This window comes from Scyliorhinus torazame, chromosome 2, assembly GCF_047496885.1.
Source record: "Scyliorhinus torazame isolate Kashiwa2021f chromosome 2, sScyTor2.1, whole genome shotgun sequence".
In the NCBI taxonomy this organism is placed as follows: domain Eukaryota; kingdom Metazoa; phylum Chordata; class Chondrichthyes; order Carcharhiniformes; family Scyliorhinidae; genus Scyliorhinus; species Scyliorhinus torazame.
In genome coordinates, this window is record NC_092708.1 from 303,522,238 (window position 1) to 303,542,811 (window position 20,574).

Sequence of the window (20,574 nt, forward strand, 5' to 3'; positions counted from 1 at the left end):
CGCCAATGGCTCAAATGCAGTGGCGAACAGGAGCAGGGAAAGCGGGCATCCCTGCCTTGTGCCCCCATGCAGTTAGAAGTATTCAGAGCTGGTGGTGTTGGTCTGTACGTTAAAATTAACTTTAATTTCAGGCCAAAGATTAATACATAATGGAATCTCAACAACCACCATTAATGGATGGGGACCCACAGTAGATAATTAAAATTAGTGGATGATTAAGCTTAGTTCAGTGCTGGTAAGAGACCTGCAGATCCTTAAATCTAATTGTACATGCTGTCTAGCAGTTAAAAGTGCAGAGAAAGGCACCCTCACAATCCGAATCGGCGGTGGGACCTGCGGTCCACCTGGAAGTTTAACAAATTATATAAGAGACCCAGTGCAAATGATCAGCCCAGCAAGTTAAAGGTATAAGTTCACCCAAAATTTTGGCTGTCACCTACTTGGTTTGAGATAATCAGGACTGAACTGTAGTGCTAATCAGATTCCTACTTGTAGAAGCAGCAAAAATGAAGATTTTGAAACGAGGGGAAAAAGACCTAAAGAAAGATCAATGTGAAGGATGTTTCAAGGTTGAAATATGGAAGATTTACATGGTACAGGGAAATCTCTTGCAGTTCCCCGTTAGACTGCACAATTTCAGCAATTAATATGGGGACGAATGAAAATACAGAATGTGAATAGTACTTTTTTGTCAACACAATTCATGAGAAAGTGAACGATGTTACAGTACAACTTAGCAACTAGTTCCTTTCTACCAACCTGATATATTGCTTTGGTACCATTGCTGTGGTACCTTCAATCCAGAAAGACTGCTTGCTCATTAGTCAACATACATACAGTAGGGGCTGTGAAGCAGAATTATAGATTTAAATTGTGGGCAGCACGGTAGCAGTGGATAGCACTGTTGCTTCACAGCGCCAGGGTCCCAGGTTCAATTCCCAGCTTGGGTCATGGTCTGTGCTGAGTCTGCACGTTCTCCCTGTGTCAGCGCGGGTTTCAGCCAGGTGCTCCGGTTTCCTCCACAAGTCCCGAAAGACGTGCTTGTTAGGTAATTTGGACATTCTGAATTCTCCCTCCGTTTACCCGAACAGGTGGTGGAATGTGGCGCTGAGGGGCTTTTCACAGTAACTTAATTGTCATGTTAATGTAAGCCTACTTGTGACAATAAAAAGATTATTATAACTGCTGCGAAGATAGTTGATGTTTCAGGCCAATAACTTTTCATCAGAATTTATTTTCCACCCAAATTGCAGAATATACAAAGTGTATGGAATGAATGATCGGTTTAGTTGTTGGAAAACTTGAATATGGAAAACATTCTTTTCTGGGGCAGCTCTGTGTGGGATTGGGCAGCAATGCAGCAGCAGATCGTGGTGCCTGTACCTTTAAGGGGGGGGGGGGGGCAGGAAGTGACGCTCCCCGGCCCGGCCTGCCTGGCGGCTGGCTCCGCTCGCGCCCTGTTAGGATGGTAACGGGAGCCCGGATCTCCAGCTGTCACTGAGAGTCCGGGCGGAGCGAAGGATGAACAAGCAGGAGATGGCGGACGAGGCTCTCTTTCAGCTCCTTCATATCGAGATCGTTTCTTACGTTTATAAATCGGCCGAGCAAGGCGAGGTGAGGGAGTAGGGTGGGGGTCCGTGCCCTGGAGGGGCAGGGAGATGGGACGCTGCCTAGTGTGGCGGTACGGGAATGGAGGGGGTTTGGGTGGTTCCAAAGGGGTAGGGAGATAGTGGGATTGTGAAGAAATTGGGGGGGGGGGTGGAGAAAGAGTTATTCAGGTGGATGAGAGGGTGGGTTGGGGGTAGGGATGGGAAGTGGTTTCGGGATAGGTGATAGTGGGGTTGGAGTGAGCTTGGGCAATGGGGGGGGGGGGGTGTGTACTGTGTCGAGGGGGCGACGTGAGAGGCGTAGGAAAGGTGGGGTGCTAGAAGGTGGGGAGGTGATTGGAAGGGAAGATGTTCCTGTTGGGTGTGTGAGGTTAGTGGATAGAGTTGGGGGGCGGATAGCAGGTCAGGCGTGGAAGCATCAGGTGTAGGTTTGGGGGCATAGAGGGTTGAGTGGAGCTGGATATGGGTGGGACAGTGAATGGAGGTGGGTTGGGAGAGGGGTGGGTGGGGAAGCTCATCAACATAGTCCCAGCACATTGCTGCAGGAGGTCCTCATGGCAGTGACCTCAGTCCAGTTATTGTGAACTGCTTCATCAATGGCCTATATCCATTATAAGGACAGAAGGAGGTTGCTTGCTGATGCTTGTAAAGTGTTTCGCTTCAGTAGCCATTCTAAAGATAATGAAACAGCATTCGGAAGACCTAGACGACATCCAGGTCGGGCTGATAATGACAAATTACAGTTTTGCCACCATCTCCAATAGAGAGTCTGATCATTTCTCCAGATATTCAATAAGACTGTCATCACTAGATCCTACACCACAATTCCAGGGATCAGCGCAGACCAGAAACTGAACTAGACCGTAAGAGGCAGGAGCAGAAGTATGCCATTTGGCCCATTGAGTCTGCTCTATCATTCAATTAGATCATGACTGATGCGATATGATAATCCGCAATTCCACTTTTCTGCCTTATCCCCATAACCCTTGATCTGTTACTGATTAAACATCTGTCTATCTCAGCTTTGAACACACTTAATGACCCAGCCTCTATGGTCCTCTGCAGTAAAGAATTCCATAGATTCACAGCCCTCGGAGAAGAAATTCCCCTCATCTCAATCTTATATGGCAACACCTCACTCTGCAATTATGCCCTCGGGTCCTAGACTCTCCAAAAGGTGAAACAGCCTCTCAGCATGTACTCTGCCAAGCCCCCTGAGAATTGTAAATGTCTCCATAAGGTCACTTCTCAATCTTCTAAATCCAGAGAGTACAGTCCCAACCTAATTTAACCTCTCTTCATAAGAAAATCCCTCCATACCCAGAATCAACCTTGTAAACGTTCTCGGGACTGCCTCCAAAGCCAGTATATCTTAAGGGTTCAAAAATCGTTTGCAGCATTTCAAGTGTTGTATAACCAATTCCTTATATGGTTTTAGTAAACCTTCCCTATTTTTATAATAATAATCTTTACTGTCACAAGTAGGCTTACATTAACACCGCAATGAAGTTACTGTGAAGAGCCCCATGTCGCCACATTCCGATGCCTGTTCGAGTATACTGAGGGAGAATTCAGAATGTCCAATTTACCTAACGAGCACGTCTTTCGGGACTTGTGGGAGGAAAACAGAGTACCCAGAGGAAACCCACGCAGACGCTGGGAGAACGTGCAGACTCCGCACAGACAGGAATCGAACCCGGGTCCCTGGCGCTTCATACTCCATTCCCTTTAAAATAAAGGCCAACATTCTATTTACCTTCACTATTACATGCTGAACTTGCATGTTAGCTTTTTGTGATTTATGCACAAGGACCCCCAAATCCCCCTCTGTTGCAGCTTTCTACAGTCTTTTTCCATTTAAATAATATTCAGCTCATTTATTCTTCCCACCAAAATGCATAATTTCATATTTCCTGACATATTCCATCTGTCAAGATATGCCCACTGATTTAACCTCTCTATATCCCTTGTGGATTCTTTGTGCCATCCTCGTCACTTGCCTTCCCACCTATTGGTTGTGTCATCCACATCACTTCCTTCATCCAAGTCATTAATATATATTGTCAATAATTGTGGCTCCAGCACTGATCCCTGTCGCACCCTACTAGTTGTATGTTGCCATCCTGAAAATGTCCCATATCATTACTCTGCCTTCTATCAGTTAGCCAATCATTTATCCATGCTAGTGTACTATACCCAGCACCATGGGCATCTTTTCTTATTAAGTAACATTTTGAGCAGTACTTTATCAAACGCATTTTGGAAATCCAAGTGTCTACTGGTTCCATTTCATCTGCCTGCTCGTTACCACCTCTTTTTAAAAAAAAAAAACAATTCTAATAAATTTGCCAGGCATGATTTGCCCTTCATGAAGCCATGTTGACTGGACCAGGCACATAAATACAATGGCACATAAATGCTATGGCTATTAGAGCAGGTTGGGGGCTGTGTATTCATAAGAACTAGAAACTGGAGTAGGCAACTCAACTCTTCAAACCTGTTCTGCCATTCAATACAATCATGGCTGATCTCATTTCATCCACAACTCTCCTGCCCATTCTCCTTAACCTTTGAACCCATTATTAATTAAAAATCGGTCTCATCTCAAATTTACTCAAATGTTCCGGCATCCATTACACTCCAGGGTAGTGAATTCCACCAATTTGCGACCCTTTGAGAGAAGTAATTTGCCCTCATCTCTGTTTAAATCAACTGCCCCTTAACCTAAAACTATGACCTCTTGTTCTAGATCGCCAACAAGAGGAAGCATCTACCATACGTTTACTTTGCCAATAGCTTTAATCATCTTGTATACCTGAATTAATTAGATCTCCTATAATTCTTCTAAACTCGAGAGAATATATGCCTAAACTGCTCAATCTCTCTTCAGAAGGCAAACCCCTCATAGAATCCATATAGTACAGGGGAGGCTAGTCGGCCCATCAAGTCTGCATCGACCCTCTGAAAGAGCATCCTACCTAGGCCCACTCCCCTGCCCTATTCCTATAATCTCTGAACCCTACCTAAACTACACATCTTTGGACACTAAGGGGCATTTTAGCATGGCCAATCCATCTAACGTGCTGATCTTTGGACATCTCTCCTCGTAAGACAAATGCCTCACCTCCGGAATTAATCTAACGAGCTTCCTCTGAACTCCCTCTAATGCAACTATATTCCTCCTCAAATAAGGGGATCAAAGTTGTACATGTACTCCAGGCGGTCTCACCAATGCCTTGTACATTTGCAAAACTCTCTTCCTTTAGCTATAAATGCCAAAATTCTATTTACCTTCCTTATTAGCTACTGTACCTGCTAGTTTTCTGCGATTCATGCAGAAGGACACCAAGATCCCTCTGCACCAAAGCACTGTGAAGTTTCTCTCCATTTAGATAATAGGTTTCCATTCTATTTTATCCAACCAAAATGGATAACTTCACACTTATCCACGTTAAACTCCCACCTGCCAAATTTTGGCCCGCTTACCAAACCTATCTATATCCATTTGCAAATTTCTTATTTCCTCATTGCAACTTACTATCCCACCTATTTTAGTGTAATCTGCAAATTGGCTGTAGTACATTTTATCTCAGCATTCAAGTCATGAATATATGTTGTAAATAGTTGGGGCCTGAAATAGTTGGGGCCTGAGGCCTGAATGCTGTGGCACCCCATGAATTGCATCTTGCCAACCAGTAAAAGACCCATTTACCCGACTCTTTGCTTTCTGTCGTTTAGCCAGTCTTCTATCCAAGCTAATAAATTACCCCCTAACCCCATGTGATCTTAGCTTGTGCATTAACCTTTTGTGTGGCACCTTATCAAATGCCTCCTTGAAGTCCAGATATACTACATCTACAGGATCCCCATTATCCACTTGGCTTGTTATATCTTCGAAGCACTAGCAAATTAGTCAAACATAATTTACCCTTCATAAAACCATGCTGACTCTGATCATTGCATTTTGACTTTCCAAATGTCCTGTTATTACTTCCTTACTAATGAATTCAAATTATTTTCTAGTGACTGACGTCAAACTAACTGGTTTATAGTTTCCTATTTTCTGCCTCCCTTTCTTTTTGAATAAGGGTGTTACGTTAGCATTTTTCCAATCCACTGCAACCTTTCCTGTATCCAGAGAATTTTGGCATATTCTAACCAATATATCCACTAGCTCCGCTGCTACTTCCTTTAAGACCCTAGGATGCAGGCCATCAGATCCTGGGGACTTGTCTGCCTTCAGTCGCAATTGTTTGTTTAGTATTTTTTCCCTAACGATGATTGTTCTAAGTTCCTCCCTTTCTTTTACCTCTGCATTACCTGTTACATTGGGATGGCACTAATGTCCTCCACTGTGAAAACTGAGGCGAAATATTAATTTAGCGTCTCCACCAGTGTTCCCCACCATTAACGTCCTGGCCTGATCCTCCAAGAGTGCAACATTCACTTTAGCTACTCTAGAGTGGCACGGTAGCACAGTGGTTCGCACTGTTGCTTCACAGCACCAGGGACCCCAGGATCTATCTGGGTCACTATCTGTACGGAGTCTGAATGTTCTCCCCATGCCTGCGTGGGTTTCCTCCGGTTTCCTCCCACAAGTCCTGAAAGACGTGCTTGTTAGGTGAATTGGACGTTCTGAATTCTCCCTTGGTGTACCTGAGCAGGCGCTGCAGTGTTGCGACTAAAGGATTTTAACAGTAACTTAATTGCAGTGTTAATGTAAGTCTACTTGTGACACTAATAAAGATTTGTATTATTAATATTATCTTCCCTTTTATATACTTACAACATCTTTTACTATCCTTTTTATATTTTGCCCTAATTCTATTTCATAATTTACATTGTCTCCTTTTATAACTTTTTTTTAGTAACCAATTGTTGATCTTTAAAAGTTTCCCAATCTTCCAGCCTATCACTGGCGTTTTGCAATATGGTATGCCTTAGATTTTGACTTTGTTATCTTTAACTTACTTGCTTTAGCCATGGATGTTTCCCCTCTGCTCTATGGAATAGATTTTAGTTGGGAGGAATTGAATATCTCCTTAAATAACTGCCACTGCTCATCAATTAGTCTTCCTGCCCTGTCTACTCGGGCCAAATCTGTCCTCATGCCTATGTAATTACCTTTGTTTAATTCCAGAACGCAAGAATGGGACTCCAGTTTCTTGCCCTCAAACTGAATTTGAAATTTTGTCATGCTGTGATCACTCCTCCCTAGAGGATCCTTCACTATAAGGTCATTAATTAATCCTTCCTCATTACACAATACCAAATCCAGAATAGTCTGCTCCCTACTTGCTTACAGAACATATTACCCCAAGAAAAACACTAATACATTCCATGAACTATCCTTCGAGGCTACCCTTGCCAATTTAATTAATCCAGTCTAATCCAGTCACCAATGATTCTTACAAGCCTCCAATATTTCCTGGTTTTTACTGTGCCCCTCTGCGGAACTACTGTTTGGGGACGTATTGGTTATTCCTACCAGGGATTTCTTTCCCTTGCTAGTTCTTTTTTCTACCCAAACTGATTCCACATTGAGATCTCCAGTGCCTATATAATTTCTTACTGCAGCACTGATCCCTTCCTTTACTGGTAAAGCGACATCACCGCCTTTTCCTTTCTGTCTATTCTTCCGGAATACTGAGTACCCATGGATATTCAACCCCCAGACGTGGTCTCCTTGTATCCATGTCTCAGTAATCATCATTAAATCATTCCCCATGTGTCTATATTTACACTGTTAACTCATTAATTTTATTCTGAATGCTTCATGCATTCAGACACAAAGCCTTTAAGTTTCTTTTATTATCAAATTTCCCTACTCTTGAATGATTCCTTGATGCAATATGCTGTTCCCACTTTCTGTCCCTTCCTTTTATTTTCTGGTAACAATCTACCTAATCACTAATCTGCACTCCTACCTTCTTTAGTTTAAAGCTACAGTCCCAGTTATGTGATTTGCCAGTACTTTGGTCCCAGCATGATTCAGGTGAAGACTGTCCCATTGAAACTGCTCCCTCCTTCCCGAGTACTGGTGCCAATGTCCCATGAATTCAAACCCATTTCTCACAGACCAACTTTTGAGCCACGCATTTGCCTCTTACTGACCGTGTGTCAATTAGCTTGTGGTTCAGGTAGCAATCCGGAGATCATTACCTTTTTGATTTTGCTTTTTAATTTAGTCGCTAGCTGCTCATATTTCCTCAGCAGAACCTCTATCCTTGTTCCACCTATGTCGTTGGTACCTATCTGGACCGTGACAACTGGATTCTGTGGCAGGTGTCTTCCTCCTGACTTCCCAAATTCCTTATATCACCTACAAAGTGTTTTAAAGAAAGAGTGGCTTGTATTTAGTAGAACAGAGAATGCTGGAAAAAACTCAATAGATCAGGCAGTATCTGTAAGGAGATAAAGCAGAGTTAACATTTCGAGTCTTTTGGTACTTCATCAGAACTGAAGGGAGGGAGGAAGAATGTGATAGAGCTGTGAGAGGTCATTGCACAAAATGTAGTAACTATTAAGATGGCCTGGTGTGGAAAAGGGAGAGGGGTTTGCATTGAGACATTGCATGTATGGGATATTTCTTTTTAAAAAAGGGTTTAAGATGGAGGAGAACAGTCATAATCTAAAGCTGCCAAACACAGTATTGAGTCTCAAGGGCTGCAACCTGCCCAACCGGAAGATTAAGATGGAGGAGAACAGTCATAATCTAAAGCTGCCAAACTCAATATTGAGTCTCAAGGGCTGCAACCTGCCCAACTGGAAGATGAGATGCTCCTCGTCTGATTTCAGAGTATTGCAGTAGGTCAAGGACAGGCATGTGAGCAAGGTGTTAAAATGGAAAGCACCAGGAAGGTCAGAGTCATGCTTGCAGTGTTCCGCAAAGCGGTCACCCAGTCTATGTTTAATGTAGATACAATAGACCAAATTGAAGGAAGTGCAAGGGAAACGCTACCTAACCTGAAAGGTGTGTTTGGGATTTTGGACGCTGAGGAGGTAAAGGGGAAGGTGTTGTGTCTTCTGTATTTAATAGTGTCTTTTAGGATGTCCGGTTGCATTGAAATGATTTTTTGAAATGTCAGATTGTGAATCAGTAACCTTGTACAGTGTGAGCAGGTGCATTCAAACTCCATCAATGAAAATTAGAGTGAATTACCCCTAGATCTTTGAGTTTGAAGTCACCACAAAGTGGCACTTTCAGCAGTCTCTTGGGAATTTATTTACTTATCTTCTGCAGGTAGGATATATTTCAATTACTCATTATTTCAGTTATTTGTTGTATTATCTCATGCAGGTGACTTGGTTTAGGAGTCTGATTCGTATTTTGGGAGTTTCATTGAGTGTGTGAGAGAGGTCTTTTGTGTTAAAACGTGTAGTCCAATTTGCAGAGTACTCTGACTTGGAACTATATCACCGTTCCTTCATTGTCACTGGGTCAAAATGTTGGAACTCCCTTCCTGTGGGAATACCCGCTCCAGATAGACTGCAGTGGTTCAATAAGGTAGCTCACCGCCACCTTTACAAGAGCAGAGGTGTGCCTTGATTGATGGACAACAAATGTTGGTCATGCCAGTGATGCCCTTGCTATATGTTGGTTAGTCTAGCTTCAGAATGTTTACCGAGTCCGAATATCGATACTCTCTTTGAATTCTATTTTCTTGACTTGGATGGTCTTCATTGAAAGTTGTAGTACCTGGTTCTTTATTAATTCCTGACTTAATGTCTGGTCTTCCAAATGACAGATTTTCATCCTTGAATAGAAATAAGATTTCTCTGGTACCTTCTGAAGTATGCAATAAATAAGATCTGAGTGTCATCTCTTTGGACTATTACTCCTTTCCCCTGGTCCAACTTCTGGATTTGGACTTGATCTGTTTCTTCATCTTTACTGTTATACTTTTCTTGATCACATTTCCCTCAATTTATTTTTGCAGGTTTATCCCCTCTTTACATTTCACATGAAATGTATCTTGAGTTTCCTCTCTTTCCTTTTTTTTTTTCTGATCTTCCTTACTTTTGAAGTGATGTCTCCTCGCACTCTTGTTCTGGAATTCACTGATAGCCCTGAGCTTCTAGTCCTGGAAGTGATCCTTTGGGTAGGATATGAATCTGAAGAATCCAGCAGACCTGGTTTCCAATAAGTTCACTTTCTTTACATGTCGGAAAGGGGACAATACATGGCTTGGTTCCATGTCTAGTTTTTGATTTCTAGCATCCTTGATAACCATTTTTGGTGGATGAGTTGGTGCAGATGTACTTGCCAGAACATAGAACAATACAGCGCAGTACAGGCCCTTCGGCCCACGATGTTGCACCGAAACAAAAGCCATCTAACTTACACTATGCCATTATCATCCATATGTTTATCCAATAAACTTTTAAATGCCCTCAATGTTGGCGAGTTCACTACTGTAGCAGGTAGGGCATTCCACGGCCTCACTACTCTTTGCGTAAAGAACCTACCTCTGACCTCTGTCCTATATCTATTACCCCTCAGTTTAAAGTTATGTCCCCTCGTGCCAGCCATATCCATCCGCGGGAGAAGGCTCTCACTGTCCACCCTATCCAACCCCCTGATCATTTTGTATGCCTCTATTAAGTCTCCTCTTAACCACCTTCTCTCCAACGAAAACAACCTCAAGTCCATCAGCCTTTCCTCATAAGATTTTCCCTCCATACCAGGCAACATCCTGGTAAATCTCCTCTGCACCCGCTCCAAAGCCTCCACGTCCTTCCTATAATGCGGTGACCAGAACTGTACGCAATACTCCAAATGCGGCCGTACCAGAGTTCTGTACAGCTGCAACATGACCTCCCGACTCCGGAACTCAATCCCTCTACCAATAAAGGCCAACACTCCATAGGCCTTCTTCACAACCCTATCAACCTGGGTGGCAACTTTCAGGGATCTATGTACATGGACACCTAGATCCCTCTGCTCATCCACACTTTCAAGAACTTTACCATTAGCCAAATATTCCGCATTCCTGTTATTCCTTCCAAAGTGAATCACCTCACACTTCTCTACATTAAACTCCATTTGCCACCTCTCAGCCCAGCTCTGCAGCTTATCTATATCCTTCTGTAACCTGCTACATCCTTCCACACTATCGACAACACCACCGACTTTAGTATCGTCTGCAAATTTACTCACCCACCCTTCTGCGCCTTCCTCTAGGTCATTGATAAAAATGACAAACAGCAACGGCCCCAGAACAGATCCTTGTGGTACTCCACTTGTGACTGTACTCCATTCTGAACATTTCCCATCAACCACCACCCTCTGTCTTCTTTCAGCTAGCCAATTTCTGATCCACATCTCTAAATCACCCTCAATCCCCAGCCTCCGTATTTTTTGCAATAGCCTACCGTGGGGAACCTTATCAAACGCAGAAGGTCGCCACTGTTGGATAAATGTGGTATTTGAACAAAGCGTTCTGTCGCTAGATTTTTATCTTCCACATTCCAAGCAATACTACAGAGTGATAAGTGATTGCACTCCGTCTAATGTATATTTCTGGTCTAATTTTTTCACTTATGCATTTGGTGTGGGTGACTGGACTTCCCTGTTCTGGATGTTGTCCTGCAATGGATGGATTATTCATCTCTGTGAAGAGTTTCAGCACTGAAGTCGCAATCCAATCTTCATTACAATTGGATAGTTTCAGGAATTCTTTTCTGAAGTCATCTTTGGATTCTTGCTGACTGACTTCACTTTCCTGATGAGATTGAGGTCTATACAAGCTTTTCAAAGGGAGAATTCTTGATTCCGTAGAAAATACAATGTTTGCAATTTCTGCTTTCCCATGTACTGGAGTATTGCCTGTATCTTTCCCTTGATTTTTAATTTGATCCTTCCTGGATCATAGAGCTGGGTTTTCGTTAGTTGCAGGCAATGCGTTTTTAAAAAATATTTTTATTAAGGATTTTTCATATTATACAAAGCAAAGATCAGTGTGAACATACATCGAAAACGAAAATATATATACATTGGGTGTCTTCCATTATTTACATTGTTATTGACAATGGTTCCAGCTTGTTTTATGTTCTCCAGTAGGCGTTTAGTTCTAGCTGGGTCCCCTGCTGCCCCCTCCCCTTTTTCTTCCTGACCCCACTCCCTTCTAGTCATCTGCCGACGCCCTTTCCTTTGCCTCCCTAATCACCCGCTGGAGAATCCTGCTCGGCTGGCGATCAGCAGCACCACCCAAAACTGCAGTTCTTGTTGGGTTGGCGTGATGCTGTGTATTTTGTTATTTGCTGGGCATGGTTGGGCTCCATGCCTCTTTATTTCTTCCCCCCCTGCTTTTGTTTGTGTTTGTTGTTATACCGTGGCTTCCCTCTCCCCTCCTCTGGCTTATTGGCTGTTGGCTACAAACAGGACTTGGAGCAACTGGGTGAATGGCTCCCATGTTTCGTGAAAGCCCTCTTCCGACCCCCGGATGGCAAATTTAATTTTCTCCATTTGGAGAAACTCCGACAGGTTGGACAGCCAGTTTGCAGTGGTGCTGCTGATCGCCAGCCGAGCAGGATTCTCCAGCGGGCGATCAGGGAGGCAGAGGCATGGGCGTCAGCCCTCCTCCCCATGAAGAGATCTGGCTTTTTTGATACCCCAAAGACTGCCATTCTTGGGCATGGCTCCACCCTCATCCCCACCACCTTGGACATTGCCTTGGAGAAGGCTGTCCAGTACCCGACTAGTCTGGGGCAAGACCAGAACATGTGGGCGTGGTTGGCCGGCCTCCTTGGCACCATTCGCATTTGTCCTCCACCTCTGGGAAGAACCTGCTCATTCGGGTTCTGGTTAATTGGGCTCTATGTACCACTTTCAGTTGCATTAGCCTTGTGGAGGTGGAGTTGACCCTGTGCAGTGCTTAGTTCCCGAGTCCCCACCTTGGGTCTTCCTCCCACTTTTCCCTTGTCTCGTCCAATTGTGTGTCTGCCCTTCCTCGTAGTCACCCATACAGGTTGCCGCTGTTCCCCCCTCCCTAAGATGTCCTTGTCCAGTAAGTCTTCTAATAGCAATGTTGCAGTGGTTGTGGGTACGTCTTTGTTTCCCTATGTAAGAAGTTGTCTGTGTAGAAGTCCCTAACTGTCAATGTCCTCTTATCCTGTTTCCACCTTTTGAAGGTGACATCCATTATGGATGGCGCAAACCTGTGGTTGTTGCAGATGGTGGTCTGACGGACAATCAGTTAATCCAAAGTCTGTTGTAGTTGGTTCCACGACCGGAGTGTGGCTATTATCACTCGGCTCATTGAGTGTTTGTTCAGTGTGTACGGGAGCTCAGCCAGGGCCCGGAGGGAGATCCCTGTGCAGGAACCCTCCTCTACTCGCACCCACTCAGCTTTTGGCTTCTTTATCCTTTACATTTCCGCAATTGCAGCCGAGTGGTAATAGTGCAGCTTTGGGAGGGCTAGGCACCCCATTTCGGGCCTGTTTAAATGACAATCTCTCCAGCTCTGCCCCTTCCCCTTGCAGATTCACCGGGCAATGCATGTTAACCATGGTTTGTTGTCTGATTAAGACTATTACCCTTGCTTCAGTGCTTAGTTTAAATTTAGTGTTATGTCCATTAACACATATCTGGGTTCCAGAATGCATGACTGGGGACACTGATCTCACCAGGAAATATTTTTGTTCCTCTTCTGGTAGAAATTCTTCAGTTTCATTATTAGAACCATAGAATCCCTACGGTGCTTAAGGGGAGGCCATTCGGCCCACCGAGCCATCACTGACTCACCTAGACCCAATCCCCCGCAACCCCATCTAGCCTGCACATCCCCGGACACTAAGTGGCAATTTTATCATGGTCAGTCCACCTAACCTGAACATCTTTGGACTGTGGGAGGAAACCGGAGCACCCAGAGGAAACCCACACAGACAGTCACCCAAGGCTGGAATTGAACCCAGGTCCCTGGTGTTGTGAGGCAGCAGTACTAACCACTGTGCCGCTTTATGCGTGAAGACTTTTTCTTTGAAACTTGTAGTTTTAGAGGTTTTGCTTCGGCACATCTTTGCAAAATGGCCAATTCTTCTACAGAGAAAGACTTCTGCAATGTTTGTGCCTGTGGGTCTTTTTGGCAGCACTAAACTCGCAGGGTTTTATAGCGTCTGTACCTTCCCTCCAAATTGTACCTTCTTTTCTGATGCTTCTTTTACACTCCTGGGCTTAAGGAACACTATGGGCACTGGAGGTTTCCCGAGCCAACATTTTTCTTCACCTCTCCGTATTTCCCTGTGCTATATATGGATCTCTATTTATCTCACCAGCTATATTTGTTTTTGTAAGGTGTGGTCATAGATTGCATTTTATCTGATAGGGATTCACTGGTAACATTAACTACAGTTATGTATTAATTCTATTTTTTAGGTCTCCATACTTGCATCCTTCAAGCAGCCTGAAAAGATCATTAATTTAAGCTGGTTTACCTGATTTCTCAATCTTTTTGTTGAATGCAGCCCTTTCCCGGAACTTATTGCTGGAATATTTATTGAAGGCTTTTAGGACTTCAAATTTATCAGAGGTCTCATTGATGCCCTGTCTTGAAATAACATCATTTGCTACTGTTCCTATGGAGTAAAGTAATGTGTTGACCTTTTCTACTTTCAACTTGCTATCCAACCATTAAGCAATTTGGAACTTCAAGAATCTTTTTTTCCGCCTGGTTTTGAGTTTGATGTCCTTCTATGTGTCCAGGGGGCACAGCTGGGTTGGTTGGACAGCTAATTCATGACGCAGAACTAGGCCAACAGTGCCTATGGTGGGGGTTATTCATGAAGGCCCTGCGCCTTCTTAAACTTGCCCCTCGCTTGAGGTGTGGTGATCCTCGGGTTAAATCCCCACTGGTTAACTCCCCTCAAATCGGAAAGCAGCCAATGGTCATCTGGAACTATGGCGACTTTACTTCTATGTGTCCAAATCTCTCAGGTGGCATAAATGTAGGATCCATGGCTTAAGCTTTTGGGTGGCTTATTCAAAGTTCTAAATTTTCCTTCCAGTATTTGAAGCTTTCCCACACTGTTCAGCCTCTCACTGAGACCCACTATAGTTACTGTCTTTCACTGGAGGATCTCTCAGCTACTGGTATTTATTTATTGAAGACTGAGAAGATGTTTTAAAAATTGCTTTGTGCTAAGTTATTTCAATAATCCCTTTACTTCAACTGGACCATCGGGTATTTCCAGCCACTTTTTCCCCTTTTGTCCTGCTTAGCAGTAGCCATGTGCAATGGCATTGACTTAGGATTGCAGGATTTTCCGTAACCCACCCTGGTTTTCCCAGTGCTGCCTCCCAGTGCGTCGTTAAAATCAAGTTTGACCCTTTTTAAGGGTTGCTCACCAGTTCCACGATATGCGCTTGGTTTGCTGGCTTGAAGCCTATGATTGCTGTATCAGGATTTTCTTCACATGTGCCGCAGCACTAAATTACTTTGAAAGTAGATTTTCTGTCCCTGCCTCCACTTCATCAATGAGGAAGCTTTGGAGCTCTTCCAACTGTGTCCTTGAGTTCTGCAGTTTTGACACTACTTTATAGGTCTGATAAGTTGAATTTTTAGTGTTTTGTGGTCCATCACTACTGTCACCACGTTGTATGTTGGTTCGCCTACCTTGGGAATGATTACTGAAATGTTGGTACATTCAAACAACAACTTGTTTATTTTATACAACTGAACAATGTGCAGCAATCCATGCCTAGAGGTTACACTGCTGAAGCTGTGAACATCGTCTTTCTCTCCTCTGTGTTCTCTTACATCGTCTCCCCCTCCTCTGTGCTTTCTTACATCATCATAATGGGAGATACTATTTACACCTTCCTCTCTGCTAGTACATTACAGATCCTAACCAATCCCAGTGCAAAAACGTTATTCTGCCATTCACCTTGTATTACTGTCCTCTATTTCTTGACTCTTCCACCAAAGGAAATGGTTTCTCTCTGTCTACTCACCCTCCTGATTTTGAAGCTGTATAAAATCTTGTGAACAATGCTAACTTCTCCAATCTAACTATGTCCCCCTCACCCATAGAATCCCTGCAGTGCAGAAGGAGGTCATTCAGCCCATCGAGTTTGCATCAAGCCTACCAAGAGCACTCTACTTTCCTGACATTTGCACATCTTTGGTCACTAAGGGACAATTTAATGTCCACCTAACATGCACATTGTTTGGACTATGGGAGGAAACTGGAGCACCCAGAGGAAACCCATGCAGACACTGGGAGAACGTGCAAACTCCAAACAGATGGTCACTTGAGGCCAGAATCAAACCTGTGTCCCTGGCACTGAGGCAGCAGTGCTAACCACTGTGCCACCATGCCACCCTCCTTTGAACCATTTTCATAAATCTTATCTGCAGCCTCTCTAAACTTTCACATCTTTCTTAAAATGTGGTGCCCGAATTGTACACCATTGTTGAGGATGAACCGAGAGTTTTGTAAAGGTTCATCATAGATTCCTTACTTTTGTACTCTATGCTTCAATCTATAAAGCCAGGATCCCATCTGCCTTTTCATCTACTTTCTCAATTTACCCTGACACTTTGAATCATTTTGTGCAAGTATACACCCAATTCCGCATACACTTTTAAAAATTGCCTCTTCTCGTTTTTCCTACCAAAATGTACCACTTCACTCTTCTCTACATTAAGTTTAATCTGTCCCATGTCTACCCATTCTACCATTCTTTCTCTCTCCTCTTGGTCTATTCTGCTCACAGTTCACAATACGTCCAAGCCTGTTCATGCCAACCACTCTACTACGTACAGAATAATACATTTTTTTCTTTCTTAAAAAATAATGGAATACCTGTGAAAAACTGTTCAAGCTGATCGTTATTAATTGTAACTTTTTTGAACAGAAAGTAGGGAAGTAGCCAGAACAATAATGTATTTTTTTGATAGAATTATGGTATTTATTTGACAAGAGGGTGCACTCTGACACAAGTTACATCACTAAACTGTATGTAAAAATGCCAAAAGACCTCTATGGCTGGTGTTACGATGTAATTGCAGGACCTAACAGTTGGAAATTAGGTGGGTATCCAGCTGGACTATCGGCATTTCGCTTTTGACAAGATGTAGTGTGATCAAATTACTGCTGTGCAACTATTACATATCCTCATAGCTGCTGCCAGAGCAGCTTAGGCAGGAAGGATGTCCCCTAGGCGTGTCAGGCTGGAAGTTATAAGCAATACAAGGAAGAATGAAAGCAAGCAAACAAAAACAAGGTAAAAATAGCGCAAAATAAATTTGTTAATGCTCACATGGTGGAAGAATTGAAGTTGCAAATGATTGTGATGAAAGAAGAATTGTAGGAAGTTTGTGGCTTGAAACTGGTCTACCCATTAAGTAACAGTGGAAGAGCAGAACTAAACCAAAGCAGCTAACTGAAAATTTATGCAAGTATGAAATGAAGGATGTATTGGCTAAGCTGAGCTTTTGTCATTTATTGCGGAAAATGTAATGGTAAAAGTGGAAGGTAATTACAACATTTTGTCTTGAACATCCTTAGTATTATTTTCTGGTATGATTTCCTTTTCCCCATGGTAAATCATTTGTGGTTTTGAAAGTTACTTATGTTGATTCTTATTTCTTCTGCCACTGAACCACCAGATACAGCTCAATTTTTGTAAAAGGTATCAAAGACCAGATCCACCTTGGGGGAGGAAAGTGGCAAGTAAAAATTGTGATTAGTTTAGAATGGCACTGGTAAAGACTGGAAGTGGTGGCAAGTTGTACATGTTGACTTCAGTAGGCATGTCACTTGAGGGGATACCGTGCCGCCCAAGCTAAAATAAGGATTAGTGCTCGTATTTGCAGTTCCAGAGGTGATCATTTCTTTACGCTAGCAATATTAATTCAGCTACTGACGAAGATCTGAATACCAAAAAAAGTTTTCACTGTATTCAAATTGACTCAAGTGCAAGTTCAATCAATTTGTCTACTGAATACATAAAAATGGAGAGAGGTTTGGACAGAGTAGATAGGAAGAAACTGTTCTCATTGGTGGAAAGATTAAGAACAGAGGGCACCGATTTAAGGTGATTGTCAAAAGAAGCAATAGTGACACAAGGAAAAATCTTTTTTTTGCAGCAAATGGTTGGGGTCTGGAAAGCACTGCCTGAGTGTGGTGGAAGCAGATTCAATTGTGACTTTCAAAAGAGGATTATCTGATAGTTATCTGAAGAGGAAAAACTAGCAGGGATACGGGGAAACAGCCGGGGAGTGACAATATCTGAATTGCTCTTGTAGAGATTGTACACAGACATGATGGGCTGAATGTCCTCCTGTGATGTAACCATTCTATAACTCTAACTCTATGGCTTTCACTTGGCATGGCACCAGAATAGGAAATTTGAAAGTATTCAGGGTGTAACATTTGTATTCTACTTAGGAGAGAAGTGTTTTGAAATGTCCATTCTGTTATATCAAAATTGGTTTGTAAAGTGCTCTCGAGGCACTCGCCCATCATAAAGACTTACTTCCTCTGGGTTAATTTGGATGTTGTGGGGCAAATAATTCCATTCCCACTTAAAATCTTGAGTAGCAGTTTTGAATGTACCTATTCGTAAAAGAACAAAGAACAGTACAGCACAGGCAGGAGCAGGCCCTTCGGCCCTTCAAGCCTGCGGCGATCATGATGCCTGTCTAAACTAAAACCTCCTGCACGTCCACGGTCCGTGTCACTCTATTCCCATCCTATTCATGTATTCATCAAGATGACTCTTAAACAGCCTATTTGTGTAATCGACAAGATGCCTCATAAACGTCGCTATCGTATCTGCTTCCACCACCTCCCCTGGCAGCGCGTTCCAGGCACTGACAACCCTCTAAAAACAAAAATAAATAAATTTGCTTCGCACATCTCCTCTAAACTTTCCCCCTCACATCTTAAATCTTATTCCCTGGTAATTGATTTTTCCACCCTGGGAAAAAGTATTAGTATGAATGAGAGCTGAGCGAGCAGGGTATCTCTAATTAGAACCTGAACTTTTTAAATGAGCAGTGCTTGACTGGAACTCAAACTTCAGGTACAGACAGATCTCGGGTCCATGTATTCTGTAACTACCAGCCTTTTTAAAGATAAACTCTGAAGGATTAAATTTAAATTAATTAATTGAAGCAAGTTAGTATTTCAGCATTGGTGTAGCAATGCATGTTGGTGCTTCAAAACATTGTACCGCTTATTACACCGTAGTGAAAATGAAAGGCGTTTTCATATGGGTGGAAAATGTCTCTCATAATCCTGAAGGAAAGAAGTAGGTTCAACCAGTAGGTTACTTTAATGCATGAAAGTTTTCACAAAAATGATTAAGCTGGTAACAAATGAGAAATCTTAAGATGCATTTGAATGGCCACGCTGCACCTGAAGAGCAGCGCGCCATGGCGCAACGTGGCCGACAGAAGCCACGAGACCCTACTCCTGGGACCTACCAGACTCTGTGTCTTGTGAGATCTAATGCGATCTTGAGAGGCTGCGATGTAAAGGGATGGGATCACTTTTTGGAAAATCTGCATATTAGAGGGAGACAGCTAGCTTCACTCTAATACGCATTTTCCCAAGGCACCCGATGCGTTGCGATCTATCGACGTCACCTCGTAGACCCCGAGTGAGTGCCCTTCAGTACTAGTCTCCATAAACTGGGCCGACCGGTCCTTTGTCCCCTTCACTGTCAGGTCAGATTACCTGAAGGTGCTGGGGATATGGTTCGGAGCTGCTGGGGCGTGCACCAAAAACTGGGAGGAGCGCATAGGAAAGGTAAGACAGAAACTGGGCTGGTGGGAGCAACGCTCCCTCTCCATTGCGGGCAAAACCCTTGTCATCAGGTGTGAGGTACTCTCGGTGTTACTGCACGTGGCGAAGGTCTGGCCCATAACCCGACCCTACGCCACAGCAGTCACCCGGGCCATCTTCAAATTTATCTGGCGATCCGAAGGGACACCATGTACAAACCTCTGGAGAAGGGAGGGCGGAACGTACCCAACTCCTCCCTCATCCTGTTGGCCACCTTTGCGTCCAGCTGCATCAAGCTGTGCGTGGACCCCCAGTATGCAAACACCAAGTGTCACTACATACTGAGGTTCTACCTGTCCCCGGTGTTACGAAGGATGGGCCTGGCCTCATTGCCGCGGAACGCTCCAAGTAGTTGGACCGTACCGTACCACCTGTCCTTCGTGGAAAAGTTTTTGAAGAAAAACACCTTTGACCACAAGGCAATGAAGCAGTGGTCAGCACGTAATGTCCTCGAGGCCCTCAGGGAAAAGGAGACCGTGGAGGACGTTGGATGGTTCCCTGAGCAGACTGCCAGAGTCATCTGGCAGAACGCCTCATCACCAGAACTTTCAAACAAGCACCAAGACCTAGCTTGGCTGGTGGTGAGAAGGGCCCTCCCTGTCAGATTCTTCATGCACACCCGAAGGCTCTGCACCAATGCACGCTGCCCTCGGAGTGGCTGTGGGGGAAATGAGACGGTCACACACCTCCTTGTGGAATGTGCCTTTGCAAAGAAGGTCTGGAGAGAGATGCAGTGGTATTGTTCAAGGTTTATCCCAAACAGATCTGTGACACAGGACTCTGTGCTCTACGGACTGTTTCCAGGGACACACACCGAGACAAATATCAACTGCTGCTGGAAGGTCATCAACTCGGTGAAAGACGCTCTTTGGTCTGCCCGAAACTTGCTGATCTTCCAGTGCAAAGAGCTGTCCTCGACCGAGTGTTGCAGACTGGCACATTCCAAGGTCCAGGACTATGTGCTGAGGGATGCACTCAAGCTTGGGGCAGCTGCCGCCAAGGCGCAATGGGGAAAGGCCACTGTGTAAGGTCTTTCCAGCAAATGAACACCGAGGGGTGGGTAACAGTGTAAAGCCCCTCGGTTTGGGCAACCAACACTCCAATGTATAAAACAAACATGACACTGTAAATATTTAAGAAGGAATTGTAACGTAAAGAGTGATGTGTATGATAA

General features: G+C 43.8%; 1 protein-coding gene across 1 annotated transcript in view; it reads left to right on the top strand.

Annotated features, from left to right (window-relative positions):
- The first annotated feature begins 1,417 nt into the window (after positions 1–1,417).
- The window catches only part of LOC140399509 (trafficking protein particle complex subunit 6B), a 37,961-nt gene continuing 18,804 nt past the window's right edge, over positions 1,418–20,574 (top strand). Inside the window, exon 1 of the mRNA XM_072489067.1 lies at positions 1,418–1,614. Coding sequence (XP_072345168.1) covers positions 1,522–1,614 — 93 coding nt within the window. The 5' untranslated portion in view covers positions 1,418–1,521. The remainder of the gene's footprint in view (positions 1,615–20,574) is intronic.